This window comes from Typopeltis vanoorti, chromosome 4 (genome assembly GCF_054136105.1).
Source record: "Typopeltis vanoorti isolate ZY-2024b chromosome 4, IOZ_Tvanoo_1.0, whole genome shotgun sequence".
NCBI classification, from domain to species: domain Eukaryota; kingdom Metazoa; phylum Arthropoda; class Arachnida; order Uropygi; family Thelyphonidae; genus Typopeltis; species Typopeltis vanoorti.
In genome coordinates, this window is record NC_143552.1 from 138434711 (window position 1) to 138459114 (window position 24404).

Here is a 24404-nt window from a genome sequence, read left to right on the forward strand (position 1 = left end):
AATGCCAAAAGAAGGAAAGCAATAAAAATATACACGTGCAGTCAATCTAATCTCTAATTAGATTGAAGGCACAAGTTGACAAGATTGATTAGAACCGTTGTTCGTGCTTACATCATCCAAGCCTCGATATACACCCACATTGGTGTGTGTGTGTGTGTGTGTGTGTGTGTGTGTGTGTGTGTGTGTAACACTGCTGAACTATGGCTAGAATAATTCTCAGTTAATTAACTGACGAGTATTTCGTGAGTTAATAACTTAAGCAGAGTCCATTCAACTTGCTTTGGTTTGCTGAAACTATGTAAATTACAATGCCTATATTATATAATCTATAATATAGATGTTGAAACTTATGCTATCTGAATAAAAATACGCAGACTACCTGGAAGAAACTGTTGTTTCTTCCAGGTAGTATTCAAACACCAACACTCAACAAATATTATAATTATTCATCATTGAAATTTTGATGCACAATTCAGATTAGATTTTAAATCTTAGCAGAAGTTTAAGTTAATTTGCATTGTTATATTTAATTATAGAAAACTCCGTTAAATGAATATTATCCTATGCAAGACCTCAGGACTCAAATCACAATTGTAGAGGACCAAGAATGGCCTAAAGATCCCCTACTTGCCAGTCTAGGGCAGGTGCCTGCAGTTGCAGTTGATCAACTAGGACGAGTGCATGTTTTCCACCGTGGTGACAGAATATGGGATTCGAAGTACAGTATACAAATATTCATCACTATTTTTATATTAAAAAAAAGTCATTATGTAATGTATTAAATGTATGATAATCGAGTATTTATCCCAAGGAATCTTACGTTTGTTACAGTAACTCCAAATAACGCTACGGACGGTTTTTTTTTTTTTTTTTTTCCCCTCTCCAGCTGATCGAGACGGTCAGAAATATTCAAAACTATGAAAGCTATTTCGTACGCCCTCATTCAACTGAACTTTTTAAACAATAAAACAGTTTTTACATCAAACAGAAATCGATGTCCTATCACAACAAACACTGACTCGTTTTCAAGCAAACGTTTTCTTGTGAAACTAGGACTGTTTTTAAAAGTTATTTTCATTTATTCACTTGAAGTGATATCTTAGAATAAAACTGAGTGGCAACCGATCTATTCTTTAGTGTCACTTCAGAAATTGAAGTGGAATCTCAAACATTATTTTTGATCTTAAAATACCAATGAAGAAGAAAGGGGGGGAAAAAAATCAACCAATATTTAAGAACTACAGCTGTAACGGAACTGAAAGACTTCCCAGAGGAGAAAAAAAAAAATGTCAGGCTTTTACTTTTTGCTTACACAAATATTTTTAAAAGTAAATTCTACTAAATTTGGAATCACTAATAAAGATGAATTGTCTGATATGAAAGAAAAAAACTTAAAATTCTTCTCAAAGATTAGAAGTCATTTATTTATTAAAATTTTCAGCTATTGTACAGAGCGGCCATAATTAAAGAGGAAATATTCAGAGCCCTGTAGCGAAAAATGTATTCCACGAAATTCAAATAAACTTGGTGTAAGTATACTCCGGAAGATGGGGTTTTGATTTACAGAAAATAAAAAATATATAAAATACAAAATTCTGCCACCAGGGGATGTTTGGCGCTATAATCGCATAGTCTGGGATTAATTAAAAAGTCAAAGCTAAAAGAGAAACAAGAAATCAATTTTCCTGTTCGTATAACTTACAGATGTGATTCAATATGTCTTCCTTTCAGATGCTCAAAGAACTGCATTCTGTGAATGACATTTTCTACAGCGGAACGCAACAGATCTGCATTGAGTGGCCTGCGTTATTCTGTCTTTCAAGGTTAATAAATCAGGAACGTGTCCTTCATATACCACGCGTTTCAGATAACCCCACAACCAGGCGAACGAGGTGGTCATGCTGTGGGAAATGCAAGACTAATCACTCTGCGTTCTGTGAAATGTTTTCGTATCATTCGCTGTACTGGCAATCCAGGAATGTGAGGTGGTGCTCCATCCTGCATGAATATGGTAGAGTCAAAGCATCTTCGCTACTACAGTTGCGGAACAACAAAGTTGCGCAGCATCTATCGATACCTTACAGCAGAGACGGTACAAGTCACTGGTCCTGTCGGGCGAAGTTCTTCGAAAAAGTATAGACCGATAATAAACGATGCAGGTGAAACCACACCACAATGTGACTTTCGGTGAGTGTAAAGGGAAATGATGGAACACATGAAGGTTATTCGCAGCCCAAATACGGCAACCGTGTGAGTCAACACTACCGTTCATATAAAAATGTGCCTCGTCACTCCACAAGATTTTCCACGGCCATGCATCATCTACCTCCATTCGAGCTAAGAACGTCAGGGCAAACTGCAGTCGAGTTTCCGCATCACCATAAAGCAAAGCTTGAGTACGGGAGATCTTGTAGGGGAAAAACCGCATTTGACGCAGGATTTTCTACACAGTTGAGTATGGCATGTCCAGTTGCCTTGATATTGCCCCAGCAGTGGAATACGGAATGAATAACACCGTTGTGTGTTATTCATTCCGTATTCTACGACGGCAGTTGCAACTTCGTCAACTTGTTGAGGAATAATCCGTTTGTGCCCTCGTCCTGGCCTCACTGCTGAATACCCACTATTTTCAAATCGTAAAATAATTTTTCTAAGATTTGTTATCGCCATTGGACCTTTTCTCCTATTCTTCAAACGCCGAAATTCTCGAAGAGTGGCATTAGCGTTACCGCATTGTTGATAGCAAAGCTTGACTAGCAACGCTTGTTCCGGTAAGGTGAGATCCATAGTACTTCAGTGTTATCAGAATGACGCGAATCCGTTTCAGCCTTCCTTATATGCACCAATTCATCACTAGACACAGTCAGATTATGCAAATATCACACGATTCTAGCTCCAACTGTCCGCTGTGTTTACTTTTTTGTGTCTTTTTTCGATCAAGTCTGGCTGAATTTCATCGAATATATTTTTTGCTACAGGGATCTGAACACTTTCCAAGCAGAAAAGTGGTCATCATAAAAATACTATCAAAAATTTACTATATTAAATGGCTGTGTTAGTAACCAGGAGTTAATGGCAGATATGTAGGCAGTAGAATAATAGCTCATATATTAAAATTATTTTAGTATATGTATAGCTCAAATGCGACTTCGCGACAAACTCTCTATATGTCGTAGGGACAAATGTCCATTGTTTACTTTATTTATTCGCACTTGGATAAAGGATTAAATAATATATATATTTTATGTGGCTCCATGGCTTCCTCCCACGAAAGTTTTTTGTAAATCCTTTCTATTTTTATTAATTTCATATATTTGTATTTGTGACTTTTTTGCATAAAAAAATAAAAATAAAAATCAGCTAACGCCTTTTTATTCCCGTATACGGGGAGTAGGCGAGGCCATTTAGCCCTATCTAACTTTTGGAGACTGAGTGGGCAGTTCAATCTCCACTGGTACCAATCAGAGATAGATGGCCCAAGGCTATCACTAATTAAGCGGTACTCAGTGAAGAGAGACGGCTCAAATGTGCCGCCATCTCGTGGTCCCTAACCCTAACACAATATATTTAATGTCTGAAATAATGTGGGTTCTACGGTCGATTTTCTTGAGTTTACAGGACGAAAAACCCGAGTTTCCGGGAGGAAAAACCTGCTTGCCCGTGCCAGAGATCGACTAACTCGGGAACCGGTCGAAAAAAGGCTTAGAAAAATTTCCTCTAGTCGCCGACTAGACTCGAAACCAAGTCTTCCTTCGTGCGGCCAAGCGCCGTGGAAGGTTCATGATTATTCCGTAAATCAACTAATGCCTAGTTTTTGTGAACTCCGTTTATTTAAAACGTTTGTTACTCGCTTCATCTGTGTTTTGCTGTTTCGCTATAAATTATAAACTGTTTATAACTATTGTTATTTTATTGTTGCTAATATGGATGGAACACGTTCAAAGAATGAAAACAGAAACGTTACCAAAACAAGCCTTAAAGTACAAGCTATTAGGAAAAAGAAAACCAGGACGTCCTCTTAAACGATGACCTCTTAGGCGCCGGAACAGGCCATACTAGGCCTAAATCCTTGATACGCATGATGATGATGATGATGAAAATTCAAAGTAAAGGTGCTGTTGCTTCCAATGAATAGAAAACTCGTAAACCTATTATATTACATGCTAAGATTAAAATGATTTTAGTAACGATGGAGTATCGAACACTGAGAAAAACAGAAATAGTGAGAGAGAGAGATATGACAGGCTAAACTTACCTCTCCTTGATGTTGTTCAAAATATGAGGAGTGTTACATTAGTTAATACTATAATTATTCGGCAAATGTGATAATCTTATTACCTAAAATGAAAAACTTAATGGTGTAGATTAGTGACCAAATTGGTTAGCGTGTCCCCTTAAGCCAAGCTATTCAGAATAACTTTTGTGTTACTGGCATAAGTTAATGCTTAATGTACATCATTATGCTTTAATGCTTAATGTACATCATTATGCTTTAAAACGTCATTAACCATTACATGCCAAGGAATGCCTCTATTCTTTTTTTCTTTTTTTCGCATTCTGTTAATGTTTCTTGCATTTATATTTAATAACGAATATAAACATCGATATATAAAATTTATAACTAATTATATATATATATATAATTAGTTATATATATAATTAGTTATATATATATATATATATATATATATATATATATATATATATATATATATATATATATATATATATTATGTTTATAATACCAAGCAATTTTAAACCTGGTTTTACTCCATTTCCCAAGTAAGCAAAAACAGACAAACAAGTCAAGTTTGCGCCTGCAAGTGATGCAAGTCTAGCTGATCCTACAGGTAGTGCAAGACCAAGCCAACTCGTGGTAAAGGTGGCATAAGCTCTGATCACTAATCTTAATATTTACCCTTAATGCCAAAACACATCTCTAAGAAGGGGATGTATGATGTTTTGTATTAAAGGCAAGGGGGCCACTACCCAATAAACTATAAATAAATAAATATATATATATATAATTAGTTATATATATATATATATATATATATATATATATATATATATATATATATATATTTATAACAAGGAATGCCTCTATTCTTTTTTTCTTTTTTTCGCATTCTGTTAATGTTTCTTGCATTTATATTTAATAACGAATATAAACATCGATATATAAAATTTATAACTAATTATATATATATATATATAATTAGTTATAAATATATATATATATAATTAGTTATAAATATATATATATATATATATATATATATATATATATATATATATATATATATATATATATATATATATATATATATATATATATATAAAATTATTTATAAATTTTATATACCGATGTTTATATTCGTTTATATTAATTAGAATAGGTAGGTTTTGTTTTCAAAATGTTAAGCATTGGCATTAAATATTACTTATAATGATAAATAAACAATATTGACTGTAGTCTTTGACTCAAGGAGGTGCTTGTGAAAGTAAATGAAAATAATAATAGTGACTAATATTTCAGTAAATCAGGTTTCAAGCACCGAATATTCAGAAAATTCAAACAAAAGCTGGAAAATATTGGTACCATTACAAAACCTACTATCTATGATTAAGTTTATTTTATGAAATTTATAGTATAAACTATCTTTATAAAATGTATATTTTAAGCAGTCACTTCTCTCTTTTCTTATATAGGACATTTGATGATAATTATATATATGCACATAAGGAAGCTGGTCCCATCGAGAACAACACAGTGTACATCGTCGACGCTGTAAATGGAACCGTAATTAACAGATGGGGAAAAAATAGGTTTGCATTTTAAGTTGTTGTTTTTTTATGATAAATTTCCAAATGAAAATGTGCCACACGCTTTTAGTTGCATTCAAATAACGTAGACATATTTTTCCAGTTATGGAATGCGTTAGAAGTAAACAATAATACTTTGTAAATGCAATAATACTATTTTTTTTTCACTCTTAAATGATTTTCAGTAATAAAAAGATAAAATATCTGCAATTTGGACATGACTTTATATAACTCAAAAGATTAATTGCCCAAATTATAAACCTCTAATGTTCAAAAGCCTGTCAGCCATTAAATGAACATAAAGAGAAAATAGTCATTAAATAAACTTCAAGCTCCTACCTTCCGGTCACACTGTGTCCACAAGTCACAAGCCCACCAAAATACAAATGTGAACTATACGACTGAGTTGAAACATTTATAAGGGTAAGAATCAATTACTTCCATTAAGAGGTGTGATAGTCTGTCACACTTAATAAGTGAACACTCAACCGGATTAACTCTCGTTCGCAGCTGCACTTCACAGCCAGTGCAACTGAAAACAAGAAACACGGTTTATGCAGAGTAACTCTCATTTTAGAGGTAATAGTCTAAATGTACACAGTATATGTTTATACTTCTAGTCTTTTATCATATAATTATAGGTTACTGTTAATGGCAGGACAAAAAAAAAAAAAATTCTCCATACTGAAATATGATTTTTTTTAATCCTCGGGAAAAAGTTGTCATCATTGCGTATTGGGGGGAACTGCTATAATAATTTACTGCACATAAATATTGTATCCGCGTGGGAAAAAAAAAAGATGTCAGAATCAATTCCCTTTTGTTAATTTTGCTTAATTACGTTTAACTGACAGCATTTTTTGTTCTTCAAGAACTGCAGTGTTCGAGATTTCAAAAGTTTGCTGTTTGTTCTAAATTGTTTTCTTCATTGTTTACTCGTATTAGAAATCAAAATCATTTCACAAAATAACTGCTCATTTTCCTCACTTATAAGATTTTTCTCTGTAGAAAATAATATATAAATCTTTACACATATCAAGGTATTTACAATAATTTATAAATTGCAGCGCTTTGAACAGCAGTACCCCCCCCCACACACACACACAATTGCCTGGAATTGCTTATTTTAAATTAATATACGAAACAAACCGTTCTGATCGCTAGACTCTCATAACATGCAAACGACAGCAATTTCAATGGCATTCGTATAATTATTTTTGATGTTCAGCCTGGAGCAAAAATTGCGAGAAAATAATCTTCCGCACCTTATTTTGTGGTAAAAAAATAAATAAATACTATTGGAATAAAATTTGGTTCTGTGAAGATAATGTTCCAGGGGGAAAAAAAAATACTGCATATATGAAATATACGTTTACAGCTAATTTCAATATTATGAGGCATATTTGAAGTACGTAAGGATGGCTGCGCTTTCATTTAAATCATTCCCCCCCCCAAAAAAAAAAAACGATTATATTAAAGGTACAGAGTAATTGCATCAGATAATTTATAAATTTTTGATAATAAAACTGAGGTTATGATTAATATAAATTATCTAGAAATTACGTGGTCGTTGGAGTGATTAAGGGGAATTCATTATGGCATAAATACTCTATCGGTCTACAAAAGAAATATTTATTATTATTATTATTATTATTATTATTATTATTATTATTATTATTATTATTATACGCACACCTTCTTGGTGTCCGAAGATTCATCGCGTGAGACCCAAAAGCATTTATTGTTTAGAATCAATCAAAAGGATGAAAATGAAACAGAAATTTCTGATATATACTGAAATACTGCATAGGAAGGGTGTGTGTGTGTGAAAGGGAGAAGGTGCTCCACACATAAAAACGAATGAACGAATGTATTCAAAAGATACTTTAGTGTACTTTCTGGGAAGTGCTCTTTCTTTTCTTTTGTTTCTCAACAGTGGTAAATAATCTCAGCTTTCCTTCAGCCTGGCTATTGCTAGAATATGGCGGATTTAATGGCAACCATTAACAATTTTAAACAGAAGAGGTAGACCATACGGAGAATGGATAGATGATATAAAAGACTGGTGTGGAATGGGTGTACAAAAACTGCGACACTGTGCACTGGACAAAGAAAGGTGGAAGAAGATAGTGAAGCAGGCATCAGACATCAACGGGCAGTGAGCCCATGGTTTGTGATGATGATGATTAACAATTTTAGGACCAATTTTTTAAAAGAAAGTGCTTCTAATCGGAGAAACAGAAATGGATTGGATTACTTGAATAATCTGTATACAATCTAGATATAATTCTACTTCATACCATATTTTGTAATGGTTAAGAGAAGAATTTGAAAAGAAAAAAAAAGTCCAAACATGACGTTTTTAACATATAAATGACTTTTGTGAAAGAATATATAAACTCAAATTTATATTTCATAAATTTCAAGTTTTGACTGCTCTTGAAAGCCTCACTCGCAGTAACTTAATTTTTAAATGTTACATGCATACTTCTTGTTTTTGACTTCTTTTTATTTCAAGAGCAATGGCAGCAGGAATACACTCTGGCAATATCTTATGTATCAAGAGAGATACCACTAACACACAGCTTTCTGCAAGACATTTACATTAGGGGGATGTTTGTACCTTGTTCCCTTTGTACCTTGCTCTTTGCCACAACAAAATCGATATATAGATAACGATAAAACATTTCAACGAAATGTATATATTTTTACCCTCTGAATTCCTAAATATTGTATCCTTTTCTAGGAAATGTCCACGCACAGACTAATCTTACTTTAAAATATCCTTTGTCTACTTACTACAAAGCACTCGTTTCCCCCCCCCCCTCTTTCCCACCTTCAGCCTTCTTCAGGGCTCATATTCACTTGACTTGACCTTGAATACACAATAACATTCCGTTCGATTACATCCCCCCCCCCACGTGGAGCTATTATTGATTTGTTATTAGCCTTTATTTACTGCTGAAACATTACATTGCATCAGTGTAAGGAATACGAGACTAATATGATAGAACGGATTAAGCTATGCTTTTCATTACTCAAATTCTATAATTATGCTTAATAAATGCATAAAAAATTGTATTGTCTATTCTTTCAATATTCCATTTGTTATTTTAGTTTATTTTATGACTTCACATTTTCAGATATTGAATATCTTATTCAAGTTTTATTCAAATCAATATTTGTATTGATCTGAATAAAATTGGTTTTAATTACATTTTTAAAATAAATAAAATTAAATACACGCGAAACTAATATCCAGTGGATATTAGTTCCGCGTGTGTGTGTGTGTGTGTGTGTGTGTGTGTGTGTGTGTGTGTGTGTGTGTGTGTGAGAGAGAGAGAGAGAGAGAGAGAGAGAGAGAGAGAGAGAGGGAAGAGGAACTCTGAACATAAAAAAAAAAAAAAATAACTACAAATGTTCCAAAGATACTTAAAATACAACATTAGAACCAAGAACAGCATATAAAAGGTATAAGAATAGTACTCAATGCCTCTGACTGTGCACTAAATCTATACCAATTCATAAATTAATAAAATAATGCTACAGTGACTAAAAATGTAGAGTACCAAAATTATTTACGTATCGCACATTAGTTATAAAAAAGTATAAAACTTGAAATATTTTGGTGCTTTCTGAAATAATCTTAAAGAGAATTATTTCATCACACGCACATACACACACACACATAGTCACGCGTACTAGATTACCTGAAGCAACTGTAATACAAATTAATTAATGACTAAACAAACACACGTAATAACCACAGTAATAAGTTTTAATTAGTAAATATTCTCCACAGGTTTCATTGTAATAAATAAATTAATTCAGTTTTGATGCACAAGAGTCCCGTTATTTTCAATCTCCTTTTAGAATATGATTTACATTATGTAAAGTATTACAAATACCCACTCAATTAAATAATAATAATAAATACTTTTCAATCAGTATGTGTTATACTGAAACGCCCAACTCGTCTTGTTTGTCGTTTGCAACCCAGACGATAATTAGTCAGACATTACGCCAAGAATTCAAGTTATAAACTATTAATATTAAACCTTACCGCTTTAATTTAATTTTTTATTCTTCTTAAACACCTAATTCTTTTATATGAAGTTCATTATAATTTAAAGTCATTTGAGTATTAAAGTAAAATATTTTAATAGATTTTACTTGCCTCATGGACTGGAAATCGATCATCAGGGAAATACCTGGATAACAGATGTCGCTCTGCATCAAGTAAGAACAATATCATGTGTTTAAATACTAATTGTATGCTATTACTGATGCTATTGCTTAAAAAATGAATAAAATAAATATTTTTGTAGTTGTGCAGGTAACTACAAAACAAAAATTAACATGTAATTAAAAATTTACTAAATGTTATCAGCATTTATTTTATATTAAGTTACGTATTAAATGTTATAAGCATTTATTTTATATTAAGTTTCATAATAAATGTTATAAACATTTATTTTATATTAAGTTTCATAATAAATGTTATAAACATTTATTTTATATTAAGTTAGATATTAATTGTTCTATAAGCATTTCCTCCTTTCACCAGATTTAAAAAAAAAAAAAAAAACATGCTGAAAGCAAACTGGACAAATATATACATGTTAAGCCAGTCATCCTTCCATCTTCTCTTTGGTAGTCCAGGCATTCGTCTTCCTTCATACGGATTCCAATGAGTGATCTTTGAGATGAGATTTCTCATCGGATCTCTCATTGGAGATCCAATGAGAAATCTTTTTTTTTTTTTTTTGGCGTTTGTTTCCTTATTCTTTATTTTGTCTTGCCAGTCTGATGTTTAATGTTTCAAGTCATTCTACGCTCAACGTTCCTCTTCTGTTCAGTTTGGTTATTGGCTATGTCTCTGATACATATAACTTGGATGTCGCATTGGCTGAAAAGTTAAGCTCTCTTTTCGGATTTTATTTCACTACAGGAATTTTTTTCAGTTTTCCAAAATCGCCATCCAGCTTTTAGCAACCTGAAACCCGAAGCTGAAGTCCTCCTTCAGTTCTTCATAAATGTTTCTTTTTCTTCTTCTTTCAAGGTATACTATTCTTATACTTGCTATATTTTATTATTGTCTATTGTTATTTGTTCTTATGTTTTCTGATTTTCTTAAATTTTTGTCATTATTTTAGTTTTTTCATAGTTTATATAATCCTACTTTATTTAAATACTGTATTTAATTCATTCATCACTTCTAGTTCTCTTTTATTGTTTGCTGTTACTACGGTATCATCAAAGGTAAATGATTTGGTTTTTAACCATTATTATTATTATTCCCTTTATCACTCCAATCTGATTCATTTAGGACATATTTTAATACTGCATTGAATAATTTGGGTGAAATAATATCCATCTGGCTTTCTGAATCCCAGTTGCTCATTAGGCTGAGATTCATCTAATAATCTAGTGATTCTGTTTGTTATTATTTTTTATAAATAGTTTATATACTTTATTTTTATTATTTTTTGCGAAAGAGTATCATGATAGCATTGTCCCAACTATCATGATACTATTGGTATAGTTTTATCTTTCTGGCAATAAAGAGTATCATGATAGCATTGTCCCAACTATCATGATACTATTGGTATAGTTTTATCTTTCTGGCAATTATTAAATATTTTTTATTTATTCAATTAATATTTCTCCTGCATTTTATCATTTATATTGTAATTCCATCTTCTCCTGGCAATCTGTTATTTTTCTGTCTTTCATTGCTTGTTCTGTTTCAAACTTTTGTATTTCTGGGATACTTTTTTCTTCTTTTTCCTGTTTTTTCAGTTTCCATGTAATAATATTTTCAATAGTGCTTATGCTGTTATACAATTCTGAAAAGTACTATCTAGCCCTTTCTGCTATGCCTTTTTATCCTTGATATCTCGTCTATTTTCATCTTCTAGTATTATCTCCCCCCCCCCTATCGTGAGACTGTTTCGTGGTACTTTCATATGTTAGTTATCTATTGATTCTTATATCATTTTATCTTTTATAATATGTTTTGTGATTGTATTTATTTCTATTCTATTTTTTGTTCCTTCTCCAATTAACTTTCTTCTTTCTCCTGATATTTTGCATTTTCTGATTTTTTTTTTATCTTTTGCAATCTTATGTATACTTGTTAGCTACTAATGTATCATTTCTTACCTTTATTTCTTTTATTCTCTTTGCTCTTGTAAATTTTTCTTCTATCGTTATTTTCCTTTTGCTATTCTATGATCACTTCCTATGCCTATTGACCAAGATGATATCAGGTCTATGGAATGAACCTTATGAGAACAGGTTGAAGATTTGTGGGTTGCAGAAATTAGTTGATAGGCAGAAAAAGGGGAGATATAATTGAGACATACAAATTGCTAAAATTGCAAATTGCAAATTGCTAAAATCCTATAGATTAATTCAGAGAATATTTTTGAGATCAGGACTGGTGGTGGGAGAACTAGGGGACACCTATGGAAGCTGGGAAAGAGTGTGGTTAGCAAGGGTGTTAGAGCTAAGTTCTTTACTTTTAGAGTGGTAAATGTGGTAAATGAGTGAGTTCAAGGCAAGGTATGATAGATACTGTGAGAATGTCGTATAGTTGTGTGGATATGATGTAGGGCCTCCCTCGATGAGTCTAAGGACTCCCTGCTGGAGTCGCCCGTAATAATAATAATAATATTTGATTCACGACTGAAATATTTTTAAATATTCTGATATCAAATGTTAAAAGATAATCTTTCACTTTTTGTTTATCCATTTGAACTTCTTCATGCCCGTTTCGATTTGGTATTTTTTTACTTTGTGTGATACTTTAGGGGACTATGCCCCACCATATCCAACAATTTGCCAGATGAGTGGCCAAGTTTTAAAACTGGGCATCCTGATACAATAAATTCCCCCGGGTCAGGAAAGCTTTCCACAGCGATCACAATTGAAAGCATCATTGCAGTGTATGCCATAATCCTTGATGATAGAAGAATACTAGCCCAAAACACTGCCAGGACTTTGGGAATATCCAGGAAATGAGTTGGAGTCATTATCCACCAACAACATTATCCATAATTTTACAGTAACATGCAGAAGCTCTCAGTGAAGTGGGTCCCCAAATGTTTGAATGCCAACCAAAAGAGAGAACGTGTCTTGTCGTCTCAAGAGATTTTGGGTCATTTTCAGAAATCAGGTGCAATCTGTTTGGCTTGTATTATGACTGTTGATGAAACATGGTTTCTTCGCTATGACCCAGAGACCAAACAACAATCAGTGGAGTGGAGACACAAAGGTCTCCACGGCCAAAGAAGTTCTGAACCCAAAAGTCAGCAGGGAAGGTTCTTGCCATTGTCTTTTGGAATATGGATGGTGTAATCCGTACTAAGCCTCAAAAAATCGAAAGTGTTACAGCAGCAGTTCATTCAACAGCTCTGAAGGAAAACGCCGCCGGAAAGTGAGCAGAGGCGTGTTGCTTTTATAGAACTATGCACCTGTCTACCTCATGTCTACCTCACCTACCCTATTCGCCAGACCTGGCCCCATCAGATTATTTCCTATTCCCAAATTTAAAGAAAAACTTGAAAGGAACAAAATTTACCACAGATGATGAAGTCATATCTGCAGCTGAGAAGTAATTTGGGCAACAAGGGAAAGATTTTTTCTCAGAGGATTGCAAACGATGCAACAGCGTTGTAACAAGTATATAACACTTCTTGGGGAATATGTAAAACAATATGTGAGTTACATGGTTCTAACTCAATATCTTCATGGTTATTATCAAAACTTTGCAGCACACTCTCGTATTATATTGTATCAGATTAACATGCCAGGTAGAATAGCTCAGATTCTCTCCATTCTCTATCTTAGAGAACTAGGTTCTCTAAGGATTTTAAGAGCCATGGACACTGGATACTTTTTTGGGGGGGGGGGGGGTCGTCCTTTCTCCAACGATGAGGAACTGCCTTAGGAGAGAGAGTTGGCAGTAGTCCACCTAACTAAAGCTGTCGAATGCCGTGTTAATATTACCACAATTGCCGTCCAAAAGAATAGGTAACCTGCCTCTGTTCCTATCTAGCCAACACTGCTCTGCCTCTGAATATGTCTGAGGGACCAAGAAAGCTTACGATCAGCTATATCCACGCTAAGGAGATAGCATACATGTTGGGAAGCTGCTCCACAGGAAAACCATCGCGCTCAATTGGAATCCGTCTTAGTCTGGTTGCTCAGTATCGACCTATTCTGCCAGCGCTGCCAGTAGAATACAATATCATCGCCCTCACTCAATAACTCCTCGAAACATGCAATCCCCTTTACCACATCACATTAAGGATTCCAGTGAAAGATATATACACGTATATCTAGGTGGTAGTGTCTTTCATCTCCTGGTTAAACACTACCTCCCTGCTTTTTTGGAGGTGTGAAGTGGCTTTTGCATCTTTCATCCCCAGAGTGGAGCCATTGGTTTCTTTCCTACTATCTTCTCACATTCAGTTTGGGTGATGACCTTGCTGGCATACAGATTACACTGTTATCATTATTCAACCAGGGAAGCCAATTTTCGCTCCATTTAAAGATGGCAGTAAAACAGTTTTCTGCAGGCTGGCCAGCAGATAGTGCACGCGAACAAACTCGATAGTAACGGATCTGTTGGAGGCCTCCCAATCAGCTGGCAAATAATCCTGCTGCTGCTGCTGCTGCAGCAGCTTACCCTGTTAGGTTGTGCCTGGAAGCAGACTGAGTCAATGGTATGCACGGGGCACTGTCCTAGGCGACACTTGGACTGCAGTATGGGCACTCTCTTTGTGTGTGAGTTATATATACAAGTCCATCACCCCCAGCTCCATGCCCTTATGATTTGTTTTCTGAACCAACTGCCCTATGCATAAAGTTAGTATAAACAACAAGGTGATCACATGCCCATGAGCAATATAAAGCACAAGCAAGAAGGGTAATTATTATATGGGAAGGAAGACTAAATCAGATTTTGAGAGAAAATTAGCTAAGCAGGCTAAAGTAACTCCAAAAAAGTTTTTTTCGCTATGTAGCAAGTAAGAGAAAGAATGATTAAGGAATGATAACTTTTCTCCAGAAGCAGAAGAAATAGTTCCTTTACTAAGTAATTACTTTGAAATGATATATCATTCAGGTGGTGACTTTGCAGTTACTGATGTGACAGAGACTAATGTGGCATTGAGGTAGATGAAGTGGAGATACTCGGTATATTAAAAAAAAATATTAATGCGAATACAACAGTGGGCCTGGACGGTATGTTAATTCGTATACTACGAGAATGTGCAAGTGAACTGCTAGTGTCCCTGAGAAAGTTGTTTAATCTATATCTAAGCTCTGGCAAAGTTCCAAGAGATTGGAAAGAGGGTAAGATTTCCATTCCAAGAAAGAAATAGCAAAGTATCTCTGGAGTGGTGGTAAAGTATTGGAAAAGTTGTTTAAAAGTAAAATTCAGGGATGGATGAATATGAATATGATACTCTATAGGTGCAGCATAGTTTTGTAAAAGAGACGTCCTACTTCAGTAATTTATTTACATTTTATAAGATGACAGCAGAATTGAATAAAGGAAATGGCTACACCACGATACTGCTGGACTTTGAAAAAGCATTTGACAGAATACCGCATGGAAAATTATTTACATAAATTAGAGCAAATGGGAATGGATATGAGTCTGGCGGCATGAATGGGAGTGGTGGTGGTGGTGGTGGTGGTGGTGGTGGCTGATAGATGGACATCAGGGGTGGTGTATGGTGGAGTGGAATCAAGACGAATGAGGATGACTACATTAATGATATAGTGGAGAATCTGAGGGGGGTGAATTCAGTTTGCTGATGCTGCAAAATTAGGGAGGACAATAGTTAATAAATATGATGTAGATATCTTACAGGATGATTTAAATCATTTGACAATGTGGGCAAATGACAATGATTGCCAATTTAGTATTGTAAAATATAAGGTAATGCGCATCAGGATGAAAAGATTACATGCTTCATGTCATACTGATGGTACTAGTTTACAGGAAATTGATGAGGCTAGGCATGGGATGATGGTGGATACAGATTTAAAATTCAGTAGACATATTGCAAGAGTTGGCAAAAAAGCTCAGAGGATTACATAGGTGCTGAAGAGCACATTGACAAGAGAAGATAGGAAGGTTATTATCCCTTTTTTATAAGCTATGATTCGGCCACATGTTGGAACTGTGCACAGATTTTGTCACTTGCATTTCTTGGCGGAGATAATTCAGAAACGAGTGTGCAAACTGGTCTGTGGTATGTTGGTAAGACACATACCAACATACCACAGACCTTACCACTGGTCTGTGGTAAGGTCTGTGGTATGTTCCCATGATGATAGATTGAGGGCGTGCTGGTTGCATAGTTTTAGCTGACACGTGGAGGAGAGGGGGATTTGATAGAAACTTCTAAGTTACTAAAGGGATTCTATAATATTGACACAATTTTTTTTTTCAATACATTGGGAATAGGGGAAAAACAAGGAGTTATATTTGGAAGTTATCTAAGTGTTTGGTAAGTAAGGGTGTACGGATTAGGTTCTTTACGGGGAGAGTGGTGAATGAGTGGTGTGAACAGGTTTAAGATGTATGAAAGTATTGTGTTAATGGATAGAGTGAGTCTCCAGCGATGCTGTCTATTGACTCCATGCAGTGTCCATATAAATAATAATGTTTAATGGCTTAAATTAAAAATTCGAGCTTCTCATTCAGTGTTTACACAATAGCCAGAAATATGTGTAAAAAGTTATCAACGATTCTAAAGCAGACGTCATAAGAATGAAATGCAATAAACTTGCCTCCTGCTCAACTAACAGTCAATCCTCCTGGTCCTTTGCTAAGACTGTTGAGTGTAACCCTGCCTTTCCCTGTTGCCACCTCTCTTGCATCCTGATGACACTATGGTAACCTCGCCCAAAGAAAAGGTAGACCTCTTGGCGTCGGATTTTCCCTCCAACCCCTGCCTGGATGATCAAAGCAAATCACCTTTTGTACTACTCCAAACTGTCCATTGCAAGTCTCCTCTGAACTTTTGCCAAAAGGACATCAGGAAAACCCCTCATTAATCTTGATACTAATAAGTCTCCTGGTCCAGATGGTATTCTCCAGTTGTGCTCCAGAAATGACAACCATACTGTATCGCCTATATAAATTATCATAAACCAACAGCATAGAAGCAAGCCAACAGCCAGTCCGATCCAAAAAAGGAGACAAAAGCCAGTCACCTAACTATCGACCCATTGCTTTCACCTCAATACTTTCAAAAGTGATGGAGAAGGTTAACAACCAGCTTATTCATTATCTGGAGCCTCAATAGCTAATGAGTGATCACTAATATGGATTCTATCATTCTCGTTATAGAGCCGACCTCCTAGTAATCTCATCCGCCTTTGGACACCATGGAAAAATTTGAAGAAACAAATGTTATCGCTGTCCATATTTCAAAAGCATTTGATCGTGTATGGCACTGAGGACTCCTGAACAAGCTGCCTCCCTTCTACACCCTGTGATTGGCTTTCCAGCTTCCTCACTATTCGTTTATTGTGTGTCAAGATGGATAGTTCCCTCTCTAATCAATTTTCCCATCAATGCTGGAGTGGCTGAGGATTCTGTGCTCTCACGAATGCTTTTCCTCCTTTACATCAATGACCTCCTTTCTCTAACTTCAAATCCTATTCACAGCTTCGCCGATGACATTACTCTTCATTCCTCTTCCTCATTCGATAAATCGTTTAGTACCTTAATGTTATATACCTCAAGATCTTTCATATCCAGTGACTTGAACACTGAGCTCCTCAGCATCTTCAAATGGGATTAGTAAATTTCCAAATTTTACAAAATTTAGTAAACTTACAACTTAGTAAATTTCAATGCCAAAAAAACTGAAGCCTACTTTATTACTGCAAGAAAACCTCATCCGTTCTCATTTTGGTAATGTTTCAGGTTTTCTTTCAAGATCAATTTCTCTTCTTGGGATGGCTGTCGCATTTGGGGACGGAACATCCAAGACTATCCTAAGAATCCTTGATAATATTCAAAAGAGGACAATCCACTTAACAGATGACCCTTCCCTCACAGGCTGTATTCAGTTATCATGAGAGCTCTGTTTCAGCGCTGTACATTTTATATATATATAAAATGCTATTTTTTATATATATATTTTATATATATATAAAATTTTATATATATATACATCGCTGTACTATATATATATATATATATATATATATATATATATATCGTTATTAGAATTGACTCGGTATGTATACATTTAGAAAATTAATATTTGTACTGACTAGAACCCGAGTATAACACAAAAAAACTTTAATGAATCATGACTAGTTTCATCGGTGTCCCGACTTCTTCAGGTGAGTAAGAAATAACACAAAATTTATAAAACTAACAAGGTAAAAAACATGGACTTTTCAGCTTAATAAAAAGAAGAAGAATAGCTACAGTCATATTTGAAGTGGTGACCACGTGCAATTGTTAGCGTGAGTTGAATGTGAGTGAAGCTGATTTTAGAGCGCCAGTAGTGGATTACTGCGATATGGGAATCAGGCAAACTGTAGCTCAGATTGTTGTTCATGTGTGAAGGGTCCAGAACTATTTCTTCAGATTCTACAATTCGTCTTTCAAATTCATCCTTGCATATATATAAATTGGTCGTGCAGTCCCAATCAATTTGGTGTTGACGTTCTTCTATGTTAGAGTTGACGGAGAAAAGAACATGACTGGAAAGGGCGCTCGCTCGTGTTCTTCTGCAGGAGATGTCACGTCTATGTTCCCCAAGACGTAGTGAAATAGATTTATCTGTATGACCAAAATAAGATCGACCACAGTCGCACATAACTTTATAAACACCTGGAAAATGTAGTTGGTTGTGTTTTGGTTTTGGCCGACTCAGAAAAGAACGAAGTTTTGGCAGAGTCGTGTAGTCGGTCTTTATGTTGAATATCTTCATAATCCTAGCTAGTTTTGGGGTAAGAGAGTTAATAAATGGTAACTGGTTGTGAGTGATAGGGATGGATTCATCTTCTTGTCGAGGTAGTTAACGTGGTCTCAAACTTTTAGTGATGCTACGAGATGAATATCCATTATTTAAGAAGGTGCTTTTCAGGAACTCAACATCAGAAATTCACATCAGGAGTTCAGATGTGAATTTGGTGTTCTGATGTTGATTATTTAAATGGTTTAGGAAGATTTGTAGTTCCTCTAAACCATGTTTTCCCAGATAAAGAAGACGTCATCTATGTATCGTAACCACAGTTTAGGTTTTAATGTAGCGATAGAAATAACTCTCTCTTCAAAACTATCTCTTCAAAACACAAGACTATCTCTCCGCTATCTCCATCCCCTCATTCCTCATTTGTACGGCCTGCTTAAGATCCACAAGGCTGACACTCCTTTAAGACCTATTGTAGACGGTATTGACTCACCTACATACAATCTATCTAAATATCTTGCAGCTTCTTTAAAACATCTAGTTGGCAATTCCTCCTCCTTTATCAAAAACTCTGAGGATTTCATCTCAAAAATAAAAAACTTAAATCTCAAAGACTCTGACAGAATGGTGAGTTTTGACATCGTGTATCTTTTTACGAATGTACCTACAGATGAAGTTGTGACTCTTCTGAAGGACAAGGTTTCTAAGAAAATGTTGGCTCTACTAACGCACTGCATTAATTCCGGCTATTTCTGCTCCGAAGAAAAAATATATAAACAAGCAAGCGGGTATGGGCAGTATGGGCAGCCCTCTATCCCCAGTCTTAACAAACATCTTTTTACAACATTTTGAAGATAGAGCTATTTCTATCGCTACATTAAAACCTAAACTGTGGTTACGATACTTAGATGACGTCTTCCTTATCTGGGAACATGGTTTAGAGGAACTACAAAACTTCCTGAACCATTTAAATGATCAACATCAGAACATCAAATTCACATCAGAACTAGAGATTAACGGCATTCTCCCCTTTTTGGATCTAAAGATCAGTAGATTACCTGACTGCTTAAATTTTTGATCTTTCGGAAAATCACCCACACTGATAGATATTTGCATTCCCCTTCTCATCACGTCCCTCCTCAAAAACTTGGCATCATCTTCACTCTTGCCCATCGTGCAAGATGTCTTACTTCCACAGAAGAAGACCTTCAAACAGAACTCAACTTCCTGAAAAGCACCTTCTTAAATAATGGATATTCATCTCGTAGCATCACTAAAAGTTTGAGACCACGTCAACTACCTCGACAAGAAGATGAATCCATCCCTATCACTCACAACCAGTTACCATTTATTAACTCTCTTACCCCAAAACTAGCTAGGATTATGAAGATATTCAACATAAAGACCGACTATACGACTCTGTCAAAACTTCGTTCTTTTCTGAGTCGGCCAAAACCAAATCCCAACCAACTACATTTTCCAGGTGTTTATAAAGTTATGTGCGACTGTGGTCGACCTTATTTTGGTCATACAGATAAATCTATTTCACTACGTCTTGAGGAACATAGACGTGAGCGAGCGCCCTTTCCAGTCATGTTCTTTTCTCCGTCAACTCTAACCTAAAAGAACGTCAACACCAAATTGATTGGGACCGCCCGACCAATTTATATATATGCAAGGATGAATTTGAAAGACGAATTGTAGTATCCGAAGAAATAGTTCTTGACCCTTCACACATGAACAACAATCTGAGCTACAGTTTGCCTGATTCCCATAGCGCAGTAATCCAGTACTGGCGCTCTAAAATCAGCTGTCAGTCACATTTAACTCACACTAACAATAGCACGCGGTCACCATTTCAAATATGACTGTTGATATTCTTCTTCTTTTTATTAATCTGAAAAGTCCATGTTTTTTACCTTGTTAGTTTTATAAGTTTTGTGTTATTTCTTACTCACCTGAAGAAGTCGGGACACCGATGAAACTAGTCATGATTCATTAAAGTTTTTTTGTGTTATACTCGGGTTCTAGTCAGTACAAATATTAATTTTCTATATATATGTGTGTGTGTGTGTGTGTGTGTGTGTGTGTGTGTGTGTGTGTGTGTGTGTGTGTGTGTTCTTGATCTTCTACTCGGTTGCAATGATACATTTTAGAGAATAAATTTTAAATGACTTTAAACCGAGATAAAAAATTGAAGTTACAAAAAACTGAGAATTACAGGCAAAAAATGCAATACATAATTGACACAAAAACGTTGAAAAATACGTTTTTTTGTCAATTATATATTGCAAACTAGTTGTATCATTATCATTAAAATTTAATATTTTATCTCGGTTTAAAGTCATTTAAAATTTATTCTCTAAAAAAAATATATATATATATATCCTTCTTCTGGCCGATTTGCCTGTTTTGTGGTATGAAAAACTCGAGTTTCTGGAAAGGAAAAACCCTTTCACTCCTTGTGAAACCGACTAACTTACTTTCACTTGAAAAGCCCTGACGAATGTTCTTCCGCTCTACTAGGATTCGAACCCAGGTCTTTCCGTATATATAATTTCATATTCTATTTTGTGCAATCATATCAAGTGGTTTACTTTTATAAAATAGCTAATTTTAAGCAATATTATATATATATATTTATTCCTCTCTTCTTTTTATTAGGTTTTAAAGTTCAAGCCAAACGAAGAGGAGCCATCTCTTGTTTTGGGAGAAGCCTTCGTTCCAGGAAATGACAAAGAACATTTCTGCCAACCTACTGACATCGCTGTGGCTTCTTCAGGTATTATTTACGTCAGTGATGGGTACTGCAATTCTCGAATTTCTGTATTTTCCCCAGATGGAAATGTCCTATATGAAATGGGAACAAGAGGTAAAAACCCGTTAGTCAATTATATATATATATATATATATATATATATATATATATATATATATATATATATATATATATATATATATATATATATATATATATATATATATATATATATTCATATTCATGAATTTAGGGACACAAAACACACGTTTTGAAAAGATTATTTTACTGATTAATAATAAAATAATAACTTTACGTTTCGGCCCCTGTATCGAGGTCATCTTCAGAAGGATACATTCAGAAGTATAAGAACAAGCTACATGCTGTTGCACTCTATACAAGTAAATTACATCTATGTTGTTAACTAATCTTTTTTCTTAACCTGCCCTCTAGTGGAAAAAAATTAAATAAATAAATAAAATAAAATAAACAAAAATAAAATAAAAACTACAATAAACTCTGCTAAAGTCCTCACGTACTAGGATTCTTCTGGAATTATACAGTTTATATTGTTATATTACGATTATCTTCTGGATTTGTACAGTACAGGTTGCTATTGAATGTTCAAGAAAAAAAAAAAAAACACTTCACTAGGTCTTCTTGTATTGAGATTTTTCTTCGTGGTTGCTATGAAGGTTGTAGATGGGTCCTCCACATTCTTGGAATTGTTAGACCATCATTTTTATTCAGATTCGGATCATGTTTGAGCATTTCACATGCTTCCTTGAATTTCCGCTCGAACCAGGTTTTGGTGCGGTGTAGGGACTTGGTACCTTTCCAGTCAATTCTGTGGTATGTTTGGAGTGCGTGGTCAGAAAGGCCGGTTTTTCCAAAATGGAGGTATTTTATGTGACGTTTGTGTTCATCCTTTCTGATTGGGATGGTTCGCCCTGTTTCCCCTATGTATGGTATGTTACATATGCAATCTATTTTGTAAACCTCTGGGTGCGCTAAGTGTGGCAGGGGATCCTTGGAAGAACTGAGTAGGTGTCTTAATTTTTGTCGGGGGTTTAAAGGTGGTTTTGATGTTGTATTTGTGTAGTGTTCTGTCTATTTTTTCTGAAATGCCTCTAACATATGATATAACATATGACAGCTTATATATATATTTAAATGTTATTTATACAGCTTAGATAAAAGCGAATGGCTCGCGTTGAGTATAGTGTTCAGGAATATTTTAATATGTTCTTCCCTTGAAATAAACAATAATCAACAAGAAACAGATGAGAAGCCGAGGCAATATATCTTTCAAACGATACGAAAGTATGATTAGAGATAAATCCGCCCCCCCCCTCCCTTTTTGGATTACGTATCCTGTACTTTTTTTTTTTTAATGTCAGCCTACCCATGGATGGTTAGTACTTATAACACATTTAGTACTACGAGTGCGCTAAGGATTAGATAGTTTGGAAACCGAGCTCTTTCAAACCTACCACCTGAAAACCACAAGCACCCGTGGACAGTTGGTTTCGAACCACAGTCTGAGTGATTGAATAGTGAGTTCACTATCTAGGCTGCGAAGCAGTCTGTTACTATTATTATTATTATTATTATTATTATTATTATTATTATTTACGAATATTCGTATACGTTACTGTACACCCACAGTTCATAGAACCCTGTCTGGCAGGTTGCCAAGAATAGTCAGTTCATGCTAAAGGGGAGAAAGAAATAAAAGATTCACGCATGCACAGAGAAAATTTAATATTTGATAAATTCATTTTTATTTTTCCCAGCCAGTTATTGGTTGATGATGAAGTTGATAAAGTGATAGTTAAGAAACGCAATCGTAATACACAATCGTAATATTATGAATTTATACGATGCCCAGTTTATTTTTATATGAAAAGTACATAATTCATCACAAAACGATTGCAGTGCAAAACACCACCGATCTATAACTAATATTCCCGCTCGTACGCTGCACCGCTTCCCCCCACCCCCAACACCACCACAAATGATTTCGTCAGGGTATATGACTTAACTGGTGGTGGTGGTGGGAGAATCGAATGCAAGTATTCGATTCATTCATTCAACACTTTGACTCAACGAATTGTAGTGAAATTTTTGAAACTTTATTTAAATAAATTTATATATATATATATATATATATATATATATATATATATATAAGAGCTAGTTTGGCCTACTTCATTAAAGCGTCTAAAAATCCGTGACTTTTTTTTTTTTTTTTTGTAACTTTGTACTCCACCTCTGACACTATGACAGATGGGAGGAATTCAAAGCCCATGAAAAAGTGAAATGTGTCTTTATTAATGTTTTTAAGAATGTGTCTAGCTGAGCTATATTTACATAAAGACTGTTCAATTTCAATAATTTGTTTTATGTATATAACCTATAATTCCTTTTTCAATACCTACCATGAAGTTAACCTTCCGCCTTTGAATATTCTATTTTCATATCTAGAAACTCTTCGTTCATAAATCATAACACAACATTGTCAAGACAAAATAGAATAAAGGCAATATACGTTAGTATAACTGCAAACTTGAATGTTTTACTGAGGGAGAGCTCAACAGAGTATAATCAACAGAGATCCGACTCAGAGTCAATTTGACAAATTAAATAAATTATTAGACCAGACATTTGTTTTAGATGCTAGCACTATTAAAAATTTTCGAATTTATCACATTCGTATCCCACGTATCTATGGCCTACCCAAGATAGATACACAGAGCTGGTTATCTGTTACGCCCCATAGTTTATTGCATTGGCTCTCGCACTTATTATTTAGCTAAAAATCTTTCTAATCTTTTTTGATATAAGAACTGGCCAAACCA

The 24404-nt window shown here is 34.6% G+C and overlaps 2 protein-coding genes across 2 annotated transcripts in view; one reads left to right on the forward strand and one right to left on the reverse strand.

Annotated features, from left to right (window-relative positions):
- The window catches only part of LOC150107706 (ubiquitin-like modifier-activating enzyme 6), a 701981-nt gene extending 695701 nt beyond the window's left edge, over positions 1–6280 (reverse strand). The window contains exon 1 of the mRNA XM_090391479.1: positions 6166–6280. The gene's annotated coding sequence lies outside the window, so the exon portion shown is untranslated. The remainder of the gene's footprint in view (positions 1–6165) is intronic.
- Positions 1–24404, forward strand: part of LOC150107707 (peptidyl-alpha-hydroxyglycine alpha-amidating lyase 2-like) — a 43355-nt gene that overhangs the window by 13384 nt on the left and 5567 nt on the right. The window contains exons 2-5 of the mRNA XM_090391482.1: positions 537–718; positions 5713–5829; positions 9993–10065; positions 21450–21657. Of these exons, the coding sequence (XP_090247608.1) occupies positions 537–718; positions 5713–5829; positions 9993–10065; positions 21450–21657 (580 nt within the window). The remainder of the gene's footprint in view (positions 1–536; positions 719–5712; positions 5830–9992; positions 10066–21449; positions 21658–24404) is intronic.